Below are 16,202 nucleotides of genomic sequence, written 5' to 3'. Positions count from 1 at the left end.
GTAAAGATCAATGTATGACGAGTAAAACAGGAATAACCTTGAGTGCGTTGACCCGGTGTTGTGCAGCGGTCGGCCGTGTGCGAATGGCCGAGCTCTCGCTCGTGCTCCGTGCTCGGATCTGGGAGAGAGAGGGAGTAGAGGCCGTGTCGATGACGTCGTCGCCAAGCCAGAACCGCCCATGCTTCTTGCCTTGCCCCGCCCTCATGACGGCCTCTCCATCGAAGTCCTGGGTGCTCGATCGTGGTTTGACCCATGGAGCGACCTCGTCACCTCAGTGTACTCACTGATACGGGAGTGGACGCTCGGGTTCGTGTATGCCTCGGGTGGGTCCTCCGGGTTGAAGGAGACGTCGGACGTCGCCTTGCCCTTGTGGGTCATACACCATGCCTGGAAGTCCGAGCAAGTCTGGCCACTATGTGACGTCGACTACGAGAAAGACAGCATGATGATTAGAAATCAGGCAGAACTGAGCGTCACAATAGATAAATGAATTTGCGTACCCATGCTTGTTTGTATCCGGCGAGGCTACGGCTGCCTCGATGGTGTGCTGGACCTTGCATCTGCAAACGATGATCCCGGGCATCCCTGTGCATCTTGAGGTACTCCTCCGTGAATCACCTCTCCATCATCATCGCCCAGCACTCAGGATACGCTTGGCACCACTAGGGAATCATCTACACGTCATCAAGTATTGGACATATAAGAAGATCAAATTAAACCAACTTAATCTCAAAATGAATTAATATTGATATTCTTCATTTACCTCAAGGTACTGCTCCTGGGTCAGCTGCATCTCTCTTATGTCTTTCTTGGTTTTTCTCTCTCCAAGCTTCGACCCGTAGTAGGTTATGATGGTCTCGATGCGCACCTCGTGATGCATGTCGGTGACGAGTTTTTTACAGGCTTTGGTAGTCAGCTGCTTTGTAAGCATCGTACGTGACAACGTGCACCAAACCTTCTTAAATTTTTATCATAGCCTCCACATATGATATCACGATATCTCAACAAGTTTCATGATTTTCGGACTTCGTTTGCTTTTTATAGAATTTAAAAACACTTCGTACGCAAGTTCGCGGTCATGTTTCGTGAACAAGATCTCCGAAATTTCGGGTCCATTCCTGGATACAGCCTCACACTACACTCAGTAACATGACTATCATTTTTTGAATCATTAAATTCCATTATTCGTACCATGTGCAGTTCAAATTTATATTTTTCGAAAAAATTCAAGTAAACGAAATAAAGTAACTAAATATATAAAAAGCCAAAAAAAATCCCCAAATTCTAACTAGGAGTTTCTGGTGCTTTAAAAGGGTTGCATAAAAAATTTGGAGGCCAAAAACAAAAAAAACTTTGCCGAGTGCCGAGACATGGCACTCGGCAAAGAGGGTCTTTGCCGAGTGCCAGCACTCGGCAAAAAGGGTTTTGAATTTTTTTTAAAAAAAATTTCTCTTTGCCGAGTGCCTTCACTGGGGCACTCGGCAAAGACATTTAAAAAAAATTCTTTGCCGAGCGCCGTGTCAGGGGCACTCAGCAAAGTATTTTCCAAAAAAAATATTTGCCGAGTGCCAGATCTAGAACACTCGACAAAGAATTTTTTAAAAAAAAACCTTCTTTGCCGAGTGCCTAACAGCAGGCACTCGGCAAAGAAGGACGTGGTCGAACACCGTTACACGGGACAGCCTATGCCGAGTGTCTGGCACTCGATAAATAAGTCCTTTGCCGAGAGCTTTTTTTTACCGAGTGCCCGGCACTCGGCAAAAAACTTTTTGCGGAGTGTAATTCTTTGCCGAGTGCCCGATTTTTTACGCTCGCCAAAGCAGTTTGCACTCGACAAAGATTCCGTTTCCAGTAGTGTCTGTTGGAGGCTGATTTTGGATCTCTTGCTACCCATTTTAAATTTAGATACCCATATGAGTTTCTCGTTGGAGACGGTCTTAAGCTGCTTAAGAAACATTGGTGGCAGTGTCAACGTGCTTGGTGTTGGTGCAGAAGCCGTGGCATGCTTCGCCGCAGCGGTCCACGGCATCATCATTAGCATCTTCTTGGAGGACAGCTGATAATAAAAGAAATAAAGATATCAATTGTACTTCTCTCTCAGTCCGGAAAAAAATATAATTTAACATAATATCAAATCAAACTATTTTATGCTTGACCAATTTTTTTTAATAAAAAGTATCAATAAATATTTATGTACATACCAAATAAGTATCACTAAATTCTTCATGGAATATATGTTTTCATAAATATTCTTTTACATTTTCTTTAGGACGAGTAGGGAACGACAAAAACCTGCAGCTACGTCCAATTAATTGCCGAGTTAGGATGCATGTCAGGTGCAACAGTTAAGTACTCCATTTATATAGTGTTTTTGCCCTGTGAATGAAATGAAAGGCTTTGCCATACCAGTCTTGATGTTGTTGCACACAGACGATGTGCATTCCGACTTGCAGAATTCAAGCACAACATTCGCTACCTCTGCAACACAAAACAACAACAATGATCCATATGCATGAAAACGGAATTATATATAGGAGTATGTATTATTTCCCATATTTACTTACGGCAAATATATATGCATGCATGAAACACAGAGAGCTATATAGAAATTAAAAGAATCGAATTTTGGTAATTTACCAGAGTCCGAGTAGGGGGACTGGTCAACAATGTAATGAAGGTCTTTACATTTCCCCTGAACAATTTTGCAGCGTGCGAGCCTTGCACACGTTTCCCTGGAAGCGCCCTGATGAACGCGGCATGCATTGTACATTCTTCTTGCAGTCCTGGATGGGCAGCAGCTGTTAGCATGCACTAGTTGGCTCTGCTGCTCCAGAACTAGACCCAGGACAAGCACCATGATAACCAAGCTCTTAGTCTTATCCATGGATGATGGATGCGGCTGGCCGGCGTATGTGAGTAATGTGATGGACTGATGGTGAGTGGAGCGAAAAGCTTGCTGACTGCTTAGGTGAAGCCTAGCTTGGATCCATTTATATAGAGCCGGGATGCTACCTAGTATGTATGGTTCCGCTGATAAAAAAAAAATGCATCATCAGATTATTATTAGTAGTAGGAGTAGTTGGTCGATGTATTGTCATTTAATTTGCTCGATAGAATAGATGCGTGGTACGCAGGTGGCAACAGGACTGGGTGGCAATCGCTGAGGGACTGCAGAAATGGGTGCTGTGTACGTGCCTGAACCCGCAGTAGGGCACGCGCGCGCGTATGGATGGGAGGGATGACTGTAAATTGATTATGGATTTGATGAGACGCAGATCGAATCGAAATGGGTGCTGTGTACGTACGTGTGCCTCTCAACCCCTTGATCGTGCGGCACGTAAGGTGGTTGGGTGTCACCAAGAGGAGCGCTCACGGCAGCGCAATGAAGAGACAGCACACACTTCACTAAACAACATATGTACGTTGTATTATCTTTACTGTGTGTACTAAACAAGTTTTTTATCCCATTATTACAACATAAGGGTATTCTGTTAGTAAATGGAAACCAATGTCTCAACCCCTCAGAACTAGGTATGTAGGACATGACTGTAGGACATATATAGGAGTACTATATTTTATCGTAATTGCCAAATTGAAAGAGCAGATTCAATAAAAAAAACGAGGATTAATTGTGGAAACCACTTTCAGAACTTGATCATATTTGTTTGCCTAAAAATGAGTTGCTTTCAAACACAACCATCTTCACTTTTTGTAAGTGCCAAGGGTAGCTCTGAAATTCTAGCTAGCTGCATGTTCAATCGTCGGGAACAATTGTACTGCACTTGAAAGAGCCTGCTGTTGTCGGATTTTGATCAGAGCTACCCTCAGCGTGATCGTAACTACAGTTTTGGTTGGGTGCTCCCCAAACGATTACAACAAGGCAAGATACACTGATTTATCAGTGTATTGGCATGCAATGAAAATCAAACAAAACTGTCTGCTAAATGTACATTAGTAAAAGCAATGCGACATTTCGGCATATATGATAATAACCACGCCATTCCTTATCTATATACCACATGCTAATGTCAACAGATAGGTACCAATAGATGTTACAGACTGGTGTTTTTTTCAAAAAAAAAAAATGTTACAGATTGGCCTCTAATCCTTACAGAGATATCAGCCTCAACCATGGATTAACTTGATATAGTAAAAAATAAGCACAATAAGGCCCTGGCGCCAGCCGAAAGAACAGGGGGCCACACTTTCATATACGGCAACCTAAAACTTCTCCCTGCGAATGATATGGACTGCCATGGTAAGCTTACTCTCCTTCTTCAGTTCGAATAGGCAGACGTCGCCGACGCGCAGGCCATTTCCACGAGCAAAATTGGGCCAACCTCCGTTAAGAAACCACCTTCTACCATTATGAAACATCATTTTTGCCTTCCATGTCTTCCCCCCACACTGGAGCCATATGGTTTGCCCTTTAGTCGGGAGATATACCGAACCATATCGTGAACCTAATTCCTGAAGCATTATGGATCAGTAGTTAGCAACACGCTACAAAACAAAATAAGGTTAAGATGACAGGAACAGCAAGCTTAAGGATAAAAAAACAACAACTTAAGACCAAACAAAAAAAGAATTGGGCTTACTAGCATCCAACGTTGAGCAACACCGACGTTGTTGTTCTTCATTACTGCCACACAAATAGGAATTTCAGATCGGATAGCTTGCACTCGCTCCTCGATGATTCTCTTCTGGGATTTAGATAGAGGACTCTTGCATGGTACAATGTATGGAGGAACAAATGGATCATCAGAGTCTCCGCCCTCTACAGGTTCATGAGGAATTTCTTGCGTATCACTTGCCGAGGAAACATGTTCTCCTGCAGACAGTTGTAGACCATATAAGAAATGGAATAATCTAGAGAGCTAATAGTTTTTTTTATGTTTTGCACTAATACCAGCAGTAGGTTCCTCCTCGATATGGATTTCTGAAGCCATCTTTGCACTAGATGCACCAGGGCATGGGCCAGCCATTTGAAAGCCAGCCCCACCTCTAGAATAAGTTGTTTCATGAAGAACATAGACCATAAATGTGCACCTTATCTCATCTTTTGTCGGTACAAGGAGGCAGATATCTCCCTCCTGCACATGATTCTCACGGACAAAGTCTAGCCACTGTCCTATAAGCATGTAGTTTCTACTTTCAGCTCTTTTGTAGAATTTGGGATGCCACTTCTTGCTCTTGCCAGGCGCCTCAAGAGTGACATTTGTGCTTTCATCTGGGAAATGTGCACTTGCATAATCCCTGGTAATTCCCTGATAGCAAATGGAACATGATGCTCAGAAGATTAATGACAACCGGAATCTCATAGGTAAATCTCCCATACATTGTTACTATTATCTACAAACAGTTCATGTTGATATAAATGAGTTTCCTATTCAATAGTAGTGGAGTTACCAGAAAAGGACCCGGGGGTTGCACATTGCCCTTCCGCATTATTGATATAAAAACTGTGAATTCAGGTTGAATTTCCTGAATAAGCTCCATTACTCTCTTCTTTTGTGCTTTAGATAGATAACATCTATATGCCAAAACATATTCCAAGGATACGTTTTCAGAGAGAATGTCTTCTCCTGTACAAAATTTCGCAACAGAGTTTAGTAACAAGTGATGTACGATTCGAGGTAAATATGCAAGCAACTAGAATAATGCTATAACCTGACTCCTCAGATGATGATGAGGACTCCATACTCATCTTCACAGTTTTCCCACGTCGACAGGAGCTAGCCTTTTGACACTCCGTGGATCTTTCACTGCTTGCAGATGCTTCTGTCCTATCATGTTGAGAAATGCTGGAAATATTAATGGGATCTACACTTCTTTCTCGCACACTTGGGATGGTTTCTATGCCAGGGCAGGAAAATAGTTCCTCACAACCACCATTGGATGAATATGGCCCTGCATCCCTTACTGACTCCACCCTCTTGGTAGTTAGATGGTGTACTGGAGAACCAAACTGTGCATGATTCAGTGGCCTTTCACTTGACACCTGCTCTAGAGATCTGACACAAGTAACTTCACCACGCCTTTGTAGGCATTCATAACAGAACCATTCTATTAACGATGCATCAAAGACAACGTTGTCCAAACAGTATCTACACAATGACGAATCATAATAAGAAAAGGCCGACCATAAATTAATAAGCTTTAACAACATAATTACAGTACATACTACAGAAGGCACTTGAGTTTTCCATTTAGGTATTACATGATTTGCAAATATCCATTTCTAATTCAATAGAATGTGAAGATAGGGATATATTCATATAGTCTGTGTCTACTCGACTTTGAAATTGATTGGGAAAAAATTTATGATGTAAAATTCCGGGGTAAAAAGTAGACCTAACCTCTAAGATGATACCATGGTTTGTCATATAAGGGGGAAAATGCTGTTTTTTACACCCATTAATAAGCGCAACATAAAATGGAATGTAATAAAATAAAGCATAATTAGTATAAAAGGAGACATACTGGTGCACAGCATAACGCTTGCAGTCTCTGCAACATAGCAGAAGTTGTCTGTAACCAATATCTCCACAGACTTCACACACAATGTTCTGCACAAACACAAAAACGTTTGCTGTCATCATCAAATTATCAATTACGCCAGCAACTAACACAAATAATCAAATTGTTCTAGCGAAACCCCCATCTTTGCTGAAAAGATTATCTATCTAGGTGACTAGGTGGGTGTCACATCAGTTGATTCCTCAAAGAGTATTAGGACGCCTACAAACAGCAGAGCAGCGCAGAAGGTTCATACATTAGGGAGCAATGGCATCGACGGGAGGAATTGATAGCATTTGATTAATATCCGAATCGCCCGAACGCGAATCGCATCCTGAGTGAGGACAGGAACACCAAAACCGAAGGAAACGGTATCACCCTTAACTATTAATTAATTTTTTTCTAAAAAAAACTAACTATTAATTAATCTCGTTGCGCGACGGGAGCAGTCCAGATTACATTGCATTGAAACTACACTTCTGTGGGCGCATTGCATTGCCAGCCGGGAAGTAGAAGAACAGGAAATCGCAAGAGGACGGTATGATGCATGCAATACATACCATATTCACCGGCCGGTCACCACCACCTTGCCTGCCACACCAAGAAACGAGAAGGGGGCGCGCCTGCGCCGGCCTCCGCAGCTCAGACCGATCCCAATCCAGTAATAATCTCCAGGGGGCCGCCGGGTTCCGGCCGATCGGAGGGCCGCCCGCGCTTGTGCAAGGGCTAACGAACGAACGAACGGAAGGAGGAATATAGGCGGCGGGAGAGGAGGGGCGGAGGAGCTGCGGCGCGCCGTTGGATTCGACTTCGGACGAACCACCGCCACCAGGACCGACCGATTAGACCTTTGACCTTTCTCGTTTCCGCATCGGGCCAGGTGGGACCCACCCGGACGCCCGGTTTTCACCTGAGAGCCTGGCACTACAGTGCTGACTAGCGCCGGTCCGATTCCGCGTCCTCTGGACTACATTTGGAAAGAAAACAAAAGGGCACAAATCCAGACATCGACTTGTTTATGTTTTTTATATTTATTAAGCTCCTCAGGGACAGATTTGTAGGAATGGATCTCAACCTAGACGCCATGACCTTTGACGTCCAGGGTCACATCTCGGCGTTAACCTGTTCGTTTAGTCGTATTTGTCTTATAAGCCATGGCTTATCAGTCAACGAACAGTATTTTTCTCTCACACCAAATCAATCAATAGTATTTTCAGCTATGGCTTATAAACCAAACAAACCCAAACAAACATGCATGGCTAATGAGGCAGCCGACGTGGCTAGGGTGGGTGCCGAGGCCTAGGTAAAAAGGTCATGTGATTTGCTCTGCTGCTTCGATTAGTATTATTGCAGGTTGTATGTTTTCTTTGTGTCTGGTGGAGCCTACCACAAATCCAAAGATGACATACTAATTAACAAACCTGGATTGTGTGGAGGAGCAAACATGTAGTGATGTAGAGCAGAAACAAGACCAAAGACTGCATTCGAACGCCATGCAAATCCAGAGTGTTGTCAATGCAAACAAAGGACTAATCGGATTTGACAAGTATTTCAGTATATAAATATGTAATTTTTAATATCTACCTGTCTAGATGTATAGTAAAAGCAATATATCTATAAAAATCAAAACATCTTTAATTTAAGATGGTGGAAGTGCGTGGCAACCACTGACGGACTACAGAATCGAAATCGGTGCTGTGTGCTGCACGTATGGTGGTTGGGTGTCACCAAGAGAAGCCTTAGGACGTAGGAGTGTATCTTTGTTGTAACTGATAAATTTAAAGAGCAGATCAAGAAAAGAAAAGGAGGATTGTGAAAACCGCTTTGAGAACTTAATAACATTTGTTTGCCTAAAAATAGGTTTGCTTTCAAACATGTTGCAGCTCCTCTGTCTTCACTTTCTGTTTTGTGTGGGTAGGCGACCTACTGCGGCTGAAACTCAAGCTGCATGTTCAACCTACTGTCATGCAATCAAACTTGAAAAGCAAACAAAACTGTGCTACACATTAAAAAAAAAAAACTGTGCTACATGTACATATAAGTACAAGGCAAGGCGGCATTTCAGCATAATAAAGGATCATATATTATACTGCACGCTAATATATGTTGTCAACAACAGATACCTACCAACAGATGTTACAGATTGATCTCTAATCCTTCCAGAGATCAGCCACAACCATGGATCAACTACATATTACAAAACAGGCACAACAAACCCAGGGTGCCAGCCGGGGGGGGGGGGGGGCACACTTCCGTATACGGCAACCTAAAACTGCTCCTTGCGAATGATATGAATTACCATGGTAAGCTTACTGTCGTTTGTCTTCAGTTCGAGTAGACACATGTCGCCGATGCGCAGGCCATTGCCACGAGCAAAATTGGGCCAACCTCCATTAAGAAACCACCTTCTATCACAGCATGACAGAGAGTGGAGAAATCGCGTATACATACCATGCTCAAATTGGCCCTAATCCCGGAATCTCCCTCCAAGAAGCCAGGGGGGCATTTGCAAGGGCTTAGCGTAAGGGACTAAGGGTCTAAGGGAGGCGGCGCCAAGGCGGGTCCGCGGGTGGTAAGGAAGGGCTCAAGGAGACGAGCTGCGGTGCGCCGTTGGGTCCAGCAAGCTTGTCTGTTGTCTCTACGTCGGAAAAGAGCAAACAAAAAAAAAAAAAAAATCCCTGACGAGAAGCACAAAAATCGCTTTGTAGTCATGTTCCAGTGCTAGTATATCTGCTCATAATAATATTTATGGTACTGGTACAAGACTATTTTCATAATATTTATGGTACTCTAAAATATTATTTATAAAATTAGATTAAACGATCTATCTAATGATATTAATTTTGTAACATAAATATTATTTTATATATATATATTTAGTCAAAGTTGTTTCCCGAGAAACGAAAACGATAGTTATTTAGGAGCAGGAGGAGCAGAGGTCGTCTTAGGATCATAGCAATACTCTCTCTCTCCCAAAATAGCAGTCGTTATGGGATCACGTAGGTCAAACTTTCTCAACTTTGATTTTATTTGTAGAAAATGCATGTAACATATATCTCCAAACAAGTTTATTATGAAAGTATATTCAACGATCTACCTAATAATACTAATTATTTATTATAAATATTAACATTTTTTATATATATTTGGTCAAAGTTAAACGTGTTTGACTTCATAGGAAATGAGATTGACATCTATTTTAAGACAGAGGAAGTACCAATTTGGTTGTGAGCTGCTGTGACACTGTGAGTTCATCTTTGACCACTAAAGGAGCACAAAAGCCACGTTGTTGCATATGCAACAAACATTGATGCTGTTCCCGGTGTCACCAATATCGAGCCGCACACTATAGCCTCTGTTCGGCTTACTCCATATTCGGTTTGTTCGGTTTATTTTTTTAGCTGGAACAATATTTTTCTCTCACAACAATTTAGCTGAAATAGTGTTTTCAGTCAGTTTCAACAAAGATTCAGACTGGCGAACGAGGCCTAACTCTTTGACGCTGGGCATTGAAATGGACACCGACATCAACCTCGCGGACGCGGCAGTGCTTGTGGAGGCTGCATCTATTCAAGGATCTCAACTCTGAGAAGTTGTATATGGAGGCTACTGCAAGTGAAGCAAAAGCAGACACTACTGTTATTCCGACAGTGAGCGGTGGCATCACTGACCATTGTGAATGCTGTTGTACCGGTCAGCAAGCTCACTATTACCACATCATCAGCAAGCAATCTTGTCTTGAAAACACGTTACTACCCCAAATTAGCCTAACTAATTTGCAATCTAGTTGTGAAAAAAAACTTGAGTCACTAATGAAAACAGGCTACTACCCTGAATATTCTTTTTTCTTGTCTCAGTGTACCGTGCACTCATAAATTTGCACAGCAAGGAAAACGCTTGCAGTTGCCTACTAATGGAACACAAACAGTATTGCATTAATTTTCCTTTTTACCATAAGAATTAACTAGCAAAAGATGCTGCATCGCTTAAAAAATACTAGAACCAGTCTGGATGGATACTGATGGCGTGCATCAAATTAAAGAGTTGCACAGATAATTCGACGACAACCATGGATTATTTCAAAGTACTACAAAATAACAAAAATAAACCACAAGGGTGCCAGCACAAAGAAAAGGTCACCATTTTCTTCTAGATTATACTACAAACTAAAGCTCCTTCCTGGGAATGATATGGACCATCATGGTAAGCTTCCTCTCTTTCCTCTTCAGTTCAAACAGACAGATATCACCAAAACCTAGACCATTGTCACAAACAAATTTGTGCCAACCTCTAGAAAGATAATGCCTTTGACGAGTTGTCACTATATTGGCCTTCCATATATTTCTCCCGCACCAGAGCACCACAGTTTGCCCTCCAGCTGGGAGATTTACAGCAGTAGCATATCGCGAACCTAATTCCTGATGTGTTATGTATACAAAGTTAGAAAAGCAAACCTAATTCCTGATGTGTCACAGATATAGAAAGTTAGAAAAACAATGACAGCGAGGCGAACATTTGAAATGAACTAATTCTAAGTTTATATTATTGGCCTTTATATACGCAGTCTTTTACAGGGAGGAATAAGACATTACTCATGTTGTAACAAAAAGTTTTTCATATATGAAAGCAGGTGCATATATAGTTTGGCATTCATACAACAGCAATCATGTCAACATCAATAAACCAGGTTAAGGTGGCAGTAACTAACTTTAGAAGAATGAATAATAATAACTGAATGAATTTAGAAGAGAATTGAACTTACTAGTGTAGGTGTCCGAGACATCCCAAGGCTGCTCCGCCTCATGATTGCTACATAAATGGGAACTTCAGATTTGATGGCTTGCACTCTTTCTTCAACAATCTTCTTTTGGGATTTAGATAGACCGCTATTGGATGGTAAAATGTAGAGAGGCTGAGATGGACTACCAGAATCTTCTCTCTCCAGAGATTCACGCAAATTTTCATTCATGTCACTTTCCGATGAAACATGCTCTCCTGCAGATAGTTTTAGGGTATAAGAAGTGAATAATAAGTAATCCAAAATGCAATTGATTTTCTAATACTTTGCAATAATACCATCCGTTGGCTCCTTAGTATAAACTTCTGAAGCCATATTTGGACTAGATCCACCAGGGCATGGGCCAGCCCTTTGAAAACCAGTTTCACTCCTGGAACAAGTAGCTGCTGCGCAAATTAGATAGACTGTAAACGTAAAACTTCTCCCAAACTTTTCCGGTAAAAAGGCGCAGATATCTCCCTCCTGCACATCATTGTCACGGACAAAGTCTAACCACTGCCCTTGAAGCCTGTACACACTACCTTTTGTTGTGTTGAATTTGGGATGCCACTTCTTGCTCTTGCCTGGTCTCTGAAGTGTGACATTTGCGTTTCCATGTGGAAAATATGCAAATGCGTATTCCTTTATAATATCCTGATTACAGATGGAACATGATGTGATGTAAACAAACAACCAAGACTACTAAAAAAATAATAGTTTCAACAGTAAACAAAAGGGAAAAAAGTGTCATTTGTCCACATATAGTCAGAAGGCTCATGAGAATTTGAAGAGGGTTAAATTTAGCTTATACCTACGGCAGCATGTACATCAGCAAAAAGGAAATAATTTTTGGGAGCGGTGACATGCTATTCAACAGTAGTGAACTTACAACAGAAGGAGCTGGGGGATGAACATGGCTCTTCCGCATGACGGCAATGTAAACAGTAGTTTTTGGTTGAATCTCCTGGATCAGCAAAGTTACTCTCTCCTTTTGTTCTTGAGATAGATAAGTTCGATGTGATACAATATAATCAGCCCCTGGTGCCTGAAGATCATCTGACTCAAAAGATTCATTTTCAGATGGAATGTCTTCTCCTGTGCAAATTGACGCAACAGGCAATAGGAATAAGTAAGGTAAAATTTGAGGCAAATATGAAAGTAACTTATAAGTTAAAACTGTTAACCTGAGCCACCAGATGACGAGGATGTTACAGTCATCTTCAAAGTTTCCTCATGTCGACTGGAAAGTTTCCCTGACGATCCTATGGTATCAAACTGAGAGCTGCTTGAAATATCAACATAATCTACTCTTGTTTCTCCAACACTTGGGATGCTTTTTATGCCATCACAACAAATGATTTTCTCACAACCATCGGAATCAAAGATCAGAACCTTGAAAACAGAGTTTTCAATGTGCTGGAACAGCAAGAAGTCGTTCTGTTCAATATGATGGGCACCAACAAATTCCTCCCACCCATGTCTGAGAACCATCTTATTATAACATTCCATAACTTCAACATTATATACGCTGCCATTAGGGGATTCTAACTTGATAGTTTGGGATAACTTTCCTACAAAATGCTTCAGAAATTTGTTTGGCACAATCTGTAGTAACATTGAAAGGAATTGATGTAAATAGAGCAAGTCCTGGCCAGGTCAACCGAAAACAAATAATGTAATCTGAGATATGTTTGTCCGGAACACAGGATATGTATCAGTAAACAGATATCGTTTTCTTATGGAGCAAACTACATTTATGATGTCTTTAGAAAAGGGAAATTGAAGCTTTGGCTATTTTAACACGGCATACAAGAGTTTCTGTCACTGTTTTAAGCCTTGGACATATCAAATGAAACACTAAAAATAATTTAAGAACTTCTGTGATTTAAATTATGTTTCTCACTATGAGGACCATATGGTCGTAGGGGTGTCACTCTTCCCAGTGTTCAGGAAGTAGCTAGCAGCCTAGCACCCTTCAGTTCTTCCTGCCTACCCCAAATCAAGTTAATCAAAGTACTAAATCCAGTCTCCATTTACCAAATCGAAATTTACATTTTTGGTATAAAATATTGGGAAATGCAAGTTATGGAAAGCAAGATATAAAACTTGAGAAGTATTACCATGATATGTTTAGGACTGGCAGTCATACGCCTGAGGAAGCAGCTCATACTTTGATTTTTCTCATCCGGATGGTCCAAGTATCTTTTGCAATGATCACAAGGTTTCTTCATTAGGGAAGGACCACTTCTAGCCATGTCAGCTGGAATTGCAGTTCGTATTAGAAACATATTCAATTAAAAAGAAGACTCTGCTCTGCTGCACACTAGCTCATTTCCAGCGTAAAAAAAAATCTTAACACTACATCAAAAATATAGTTTGCTCTATAAAAAACGAGTTTTTTTCCCCTGGAAATCATTACAGAGGTGGCAACTCTTGTCTATGCATAGTTTAATAAAGCAATTGCATTACACTAAGATGTTGCAATTGGGCACCCAAAATATAATCCATTTTAAAATTCAGCTCAAGAGAAATGGTTCCCTATGCTACTACCAGTACCAGACAAAAGCAGGCTCAAAATCAAACAAAAATATAATGCAAAGAACTGAACAAATCAAAGCTGCTCTTCACTCTCTTACATTATTGATGCTCGAAGGAGAAGAGAAAACACCCTTGCCTCTGCATAGAAGCTCCGGCGAAGAATGGTGATAGGCTGATAGCCTCAGAGCTAGTGATACACACACATATATACACGCGCACAAGCCATGAAGCCAGGCATCACCATTACATGGATACAGAAGTAAAAGCAAGTGCTGGATGCAGAGGTGATCAACCCTCTTTTAGGAAGACTTGATGGAATGACAGTTCAGTGAATTATTGCAGGGAATCCACACACAGAACGAAGCTGCCATCATGTCCTCTCTGAAAAGGAGTATAGTATACTTTTTTTTTAAATAATAACGAAATGGAGCATGTACTTATAATTAGTTAACAGTTTCCGCATCACTAAAGAAACGAAATGTATTATACTGTGGCCCAGATGAAACAACCTGTAGAAATTAAATGGTAATTTGCAATACATGCCTGTATCCAATCGTTCCTATTGACTTGCCAGCAGTCACTCCTTGCAAACACAACACACATCTACTGGCCATTTGTGTGGAGAGAAGTGGGAGGAACCCAAAAGCTCAGAATATGAATGCTCATGTGAGCTCAGTCAGGAGTCAGGAATCTAGAAGAACATTTATGCTTCAGAATATTTCGTCAGATTACCTGCGCGTGCGCAATAATATGATATGACCCATCAGGTCTGACAAAAGTTACGAATATACAATCCCATCAGGTCTGATCCATCAGGTCCAATCCAATCGTTCCAATCACACCTGTGGATTTTGGCAGCGAGACCTCCCCTCCTCGGCTCCGCCTCCTCGCCTACACTAGTCTGGTCGAAGCCCACCAAGATCGGCGCATGGCGAGCCATCCGGTGAGGTTCGGCGGCGCACCGCCGTCCTTCAACGCTACCGGCCGCCGGCCTCCCGTTTCCCTCCGTCCGCTGCTCCACCAGGCCCGCCGAGCCTGGTGTCGCATGCCGCTCGCTCTCCCCCTCTCCTCTTTCGCTCCAACACCCAGTTCTCATGAACCATTGACTCCAAGCCGCTCTGGTCCACCGGTCCATAAAGTCAGCCCGTGATACAGTAACTTGCGGCAACGGCCGCACTGCAGGCCCACTAGTCAGCAATAGAGGTCGCACTGGTTCACTGGACGGATAGCTCGATCAGACACTGGTCTACGAGCATACTGACGTAAACCGGGTTCACAGCACCAACAATCGTAACACCACCTGCTGACCCCACTGGTCAGCGAATCAAACACCGCCGAAAGTGCTATGTATACCCGGAATTCTAGAACCCTATTTAGGACCTGTTTGGCACGGCTCCTCTTGAGGGGCTCCTCCGGAGGAGCCTCCTCCAAAACGGCTCCGGCTCCTCTGTTTTTTACTGAAAAACGGCTCCTTCAAAAAAATGTTTGGCAGGGCTCCTCTGGAGGAGCCGGAGCCGGAGCCGGAGAGGAGCCCTGCTAAACAGGTCCTTATTTCAACCCTAGCACCATGAATCCCCCCACGCCAATCACCCTGGGTGCTTTTTCACCGAAAACCGAACACCAAACCGAATCGAAATCGAACCGAATAGTCGGTAGTTCGGTTTTTCAGTTCAGTTTTGTTTCTAGTAGTGTGACGGTGTTCGCCTTCAGCTTCGGTTTCTATGTCATACCAAACTGAAGTACCGAGAAACTCTCGTAAGGCAGGCTAAGGCCGTGAGCGCTGAGCCGTTGAGCGCTGAACGCCAACCCACCAGGCACCGGCCCACTGCCCACCAGCCCACCACCGCTAGTCCACCACGGCACCCCGCATCCCGTACCACTTCACTTCCCCGCATCGAATCGAGTCGCACCGCATGTCCGCACGTAGAGCCTCGCACTCTCGCTCCTAACCCTAACCCTTCGGAGGCGCGGCAGGCGGCTGGCGGCGCACCCAGCAGGCCAGGGCGCCAGGCGGCAAGCAACGACGGCGCCACCGTCGACCGTCATCAAGCTCCTCAACCACGGCCGCAAGAATAGAGCAGTCCTCCAATGTAAGTCTTTAGTTCTTGTTTTTGCTTAATGCCTAATAGATCTAGATGGCTGTTGGTTCCTTTGTGACAATGTGAGTTGATTAGTTAGTTAGTTTATACCCTGACTAAGTACCTAGATGGTTGGTTTTTGTTTTGATGTCTTGTAGATGGGGGACACTGAAGAAACAGTGGTGCATCTGAATGTTCAAGTGAATGAGAATGAAGTTGTAAATGGGGAGAATGACAAGTAGGATGAGCAGCAGCAGTCCAAGGATGGAGAGGGAGTGGGAGATGAGGAA

At 42.8% G+C, this 16,202-nt stretch overlaps 3 protein-coding genes across 9 annotated transcripts; all 3 read right to left on the bottom strand.

Moving 5' to 3' along the window:
* Nucleotides 1–1,874: 1,874 nt before the first annotated feature.
* Nucleotides 1,875–2,884, bottom strand: LOC136538289 (DELTA-urthionin-Uf1a-like). Its single transcript, XM_066530273.1, has 3 exons — nt 2,638–2,884; nt 2,407–2,478; nt 1,875–2,056 (listed from the first exon to the last, which is right to left on the bottom strand). The coding sequence occupies exons 1-3, from the start codon at nt 2,882–2,884 to the stop codon at nt 1,947–1,949; spliced, it is 429 nt and encodes a 142-aa protein (XP_066386370.1). The 3' UTR covers nt 1,875–1,946.
* Nucleotides 2,885–4,017: 1,133 nt separating this feature from the next.
* LOC136538288 (B3 domain-containing protein Os03g0619800-like) lies at nt 4,018–7,222 on the bottom strand. Its single transcript, XM_066530272.1, has 7 exons — nt 7,080–7,222; nt 6,484–6,569; nt 5,671–6,107; nt 5,410–5,585; nt 4,910–5,267; nt 4,599–4,831; nt 4,018–4,470 (listed from the first exon to the last, which is right to left on the bottom strand). Exons 1-7 carry the CDS (start codon nt 7,080–7,082, stop codon nt 4,222–4,224), a joined length of 1,542 nt encoding a protein of 513 aa, XP_066386369.1. The 5' UTR covers nt 7,083–7,222; the 3' UTR covers nt 4,018–4,221.
* A 3,292-nt stretch (nt 7,223–10,514) lies between these two features.
* LOC136538287 (B3 domain-containing protein Os03g0619600-like) lies at nt 10,515–14,925 on the bottom strand. 7 transcript variants are annotated; one of them, XM_066530270.1, is made up of 9 exons: nt 14,344–14,925; nt 13,933–14,215; nt 13,417–13,556; nt 12,481–12,901; nt 12,186–12,391; nt 11,839–11,950; nt 11,596–11,703; nt 11,282–11,514; nt 10,515–10,937 (listed from the first exon to the last, which is right to left on the bottom strand). In XM_066530270.1, the coding sequence occupies exons 3-9, from the start codon at nt 13,549–13,551 to the stop codon at nt 10,686–10,688; spliced, it is 1,467 nt and encodes a 488-aa protein (XP_066386367.1). In that variant the 5' UTR covers nt 13,552–13,556; nt 13,933–14,215; nt 14,344–14,925; the 3' UTR covers nt 10,515–10,685. The 7 variants fall into 7 exon arrangements, with proteins under 7 accessions (XP_066386367.1, XP_066386368.1, XP_066386362.1 ...); XM_066530271.1 differs by having other exon boundaries at nt 11,596–11,700; XM_066530265.1 differs by having other exon boundaries at nt 11,596–11,950; nt 14,344–14,566; nt 14,677–14,925.
* Nucleotides 14,926–16,202: the final 1,277 nt, after the last annotated feature.

This window comes from Miscanthus floridulus, chromosome 2, assembly GCF_019320115.1.
Source record: "Miscanthus floridulus cultivar M001 chromosome 2, ASM1932011v1, whole genome shotgun sequence".
Lineage (NCBI taxonomy): Eukaryota > Viridiplantae > Streptophyta > Magnoliopsida > Poales > Poaceae > Miscanthus > Miscanthus floridulus.
The sequence above is the reverse complement of the archived record's forward strand: the minus strand, read 5'-3'. Positions and strand labels throughout refer to the sequence as shown.

Coding starts and splice junctions, on each gene's coding strand:
- LOC136538288 (XM_066530272.1), bottom strand. Junction 6,108..6,483: donor AAGCGTTATGCTGTGCACCA/GTATGTCTCCTT, acceptor GTCATTGTGTAG/ATACTGTTTGGACAACGTTG. Junction 5,586..5,670: donor ATCATCATCTGAGGAGTCAG/GTTATAGCATTA, acceptor AATTTTGTACAG/GAGAAGACATTCTCTCTGAA.
- LOC136538287 (XM_066530264.1), bottom strand. CDS start 13,551: ATGGCTAGAAGTGGTCCTTCCCTAATGAAGAAACCTTGTGATCATTGC. Junction 12,902..13,416: donor CCAGTCCTAAACATATCATG/GTAATACTTCTC, acceptor ATGTTACTACAG/ATTGTGCCAAACAAATTTCT. Junction 11,515..11,595: donor TACTAAGGAGCCAACGGATG/GTATTATTGCAA, acceptor AACTATCTGCAG/GAGAGCATGTTTCATCGGAA.
- LOC136538289 (XM_066530273.1), bottom strand. CDS start 2,884: ATGGATAAGACTAAGAGCTTGGTTATCATGGTGCTTGTCCTGGGTCTA. Junction 2,479..2,637: donor GTCCCCCTACTCGGACTCTG/GTAAATTACCAA, acceptor TTTGTGTTGCAG/AGGTAGCGAATGTTGTGCTT. Junction 2,057..2,406: donor GTGCAACAACATCAAGACTG/GTATGGCAAAGC, acceptor TTTTATTATCAG/CTGTCCTCCAAGAAGATGCT.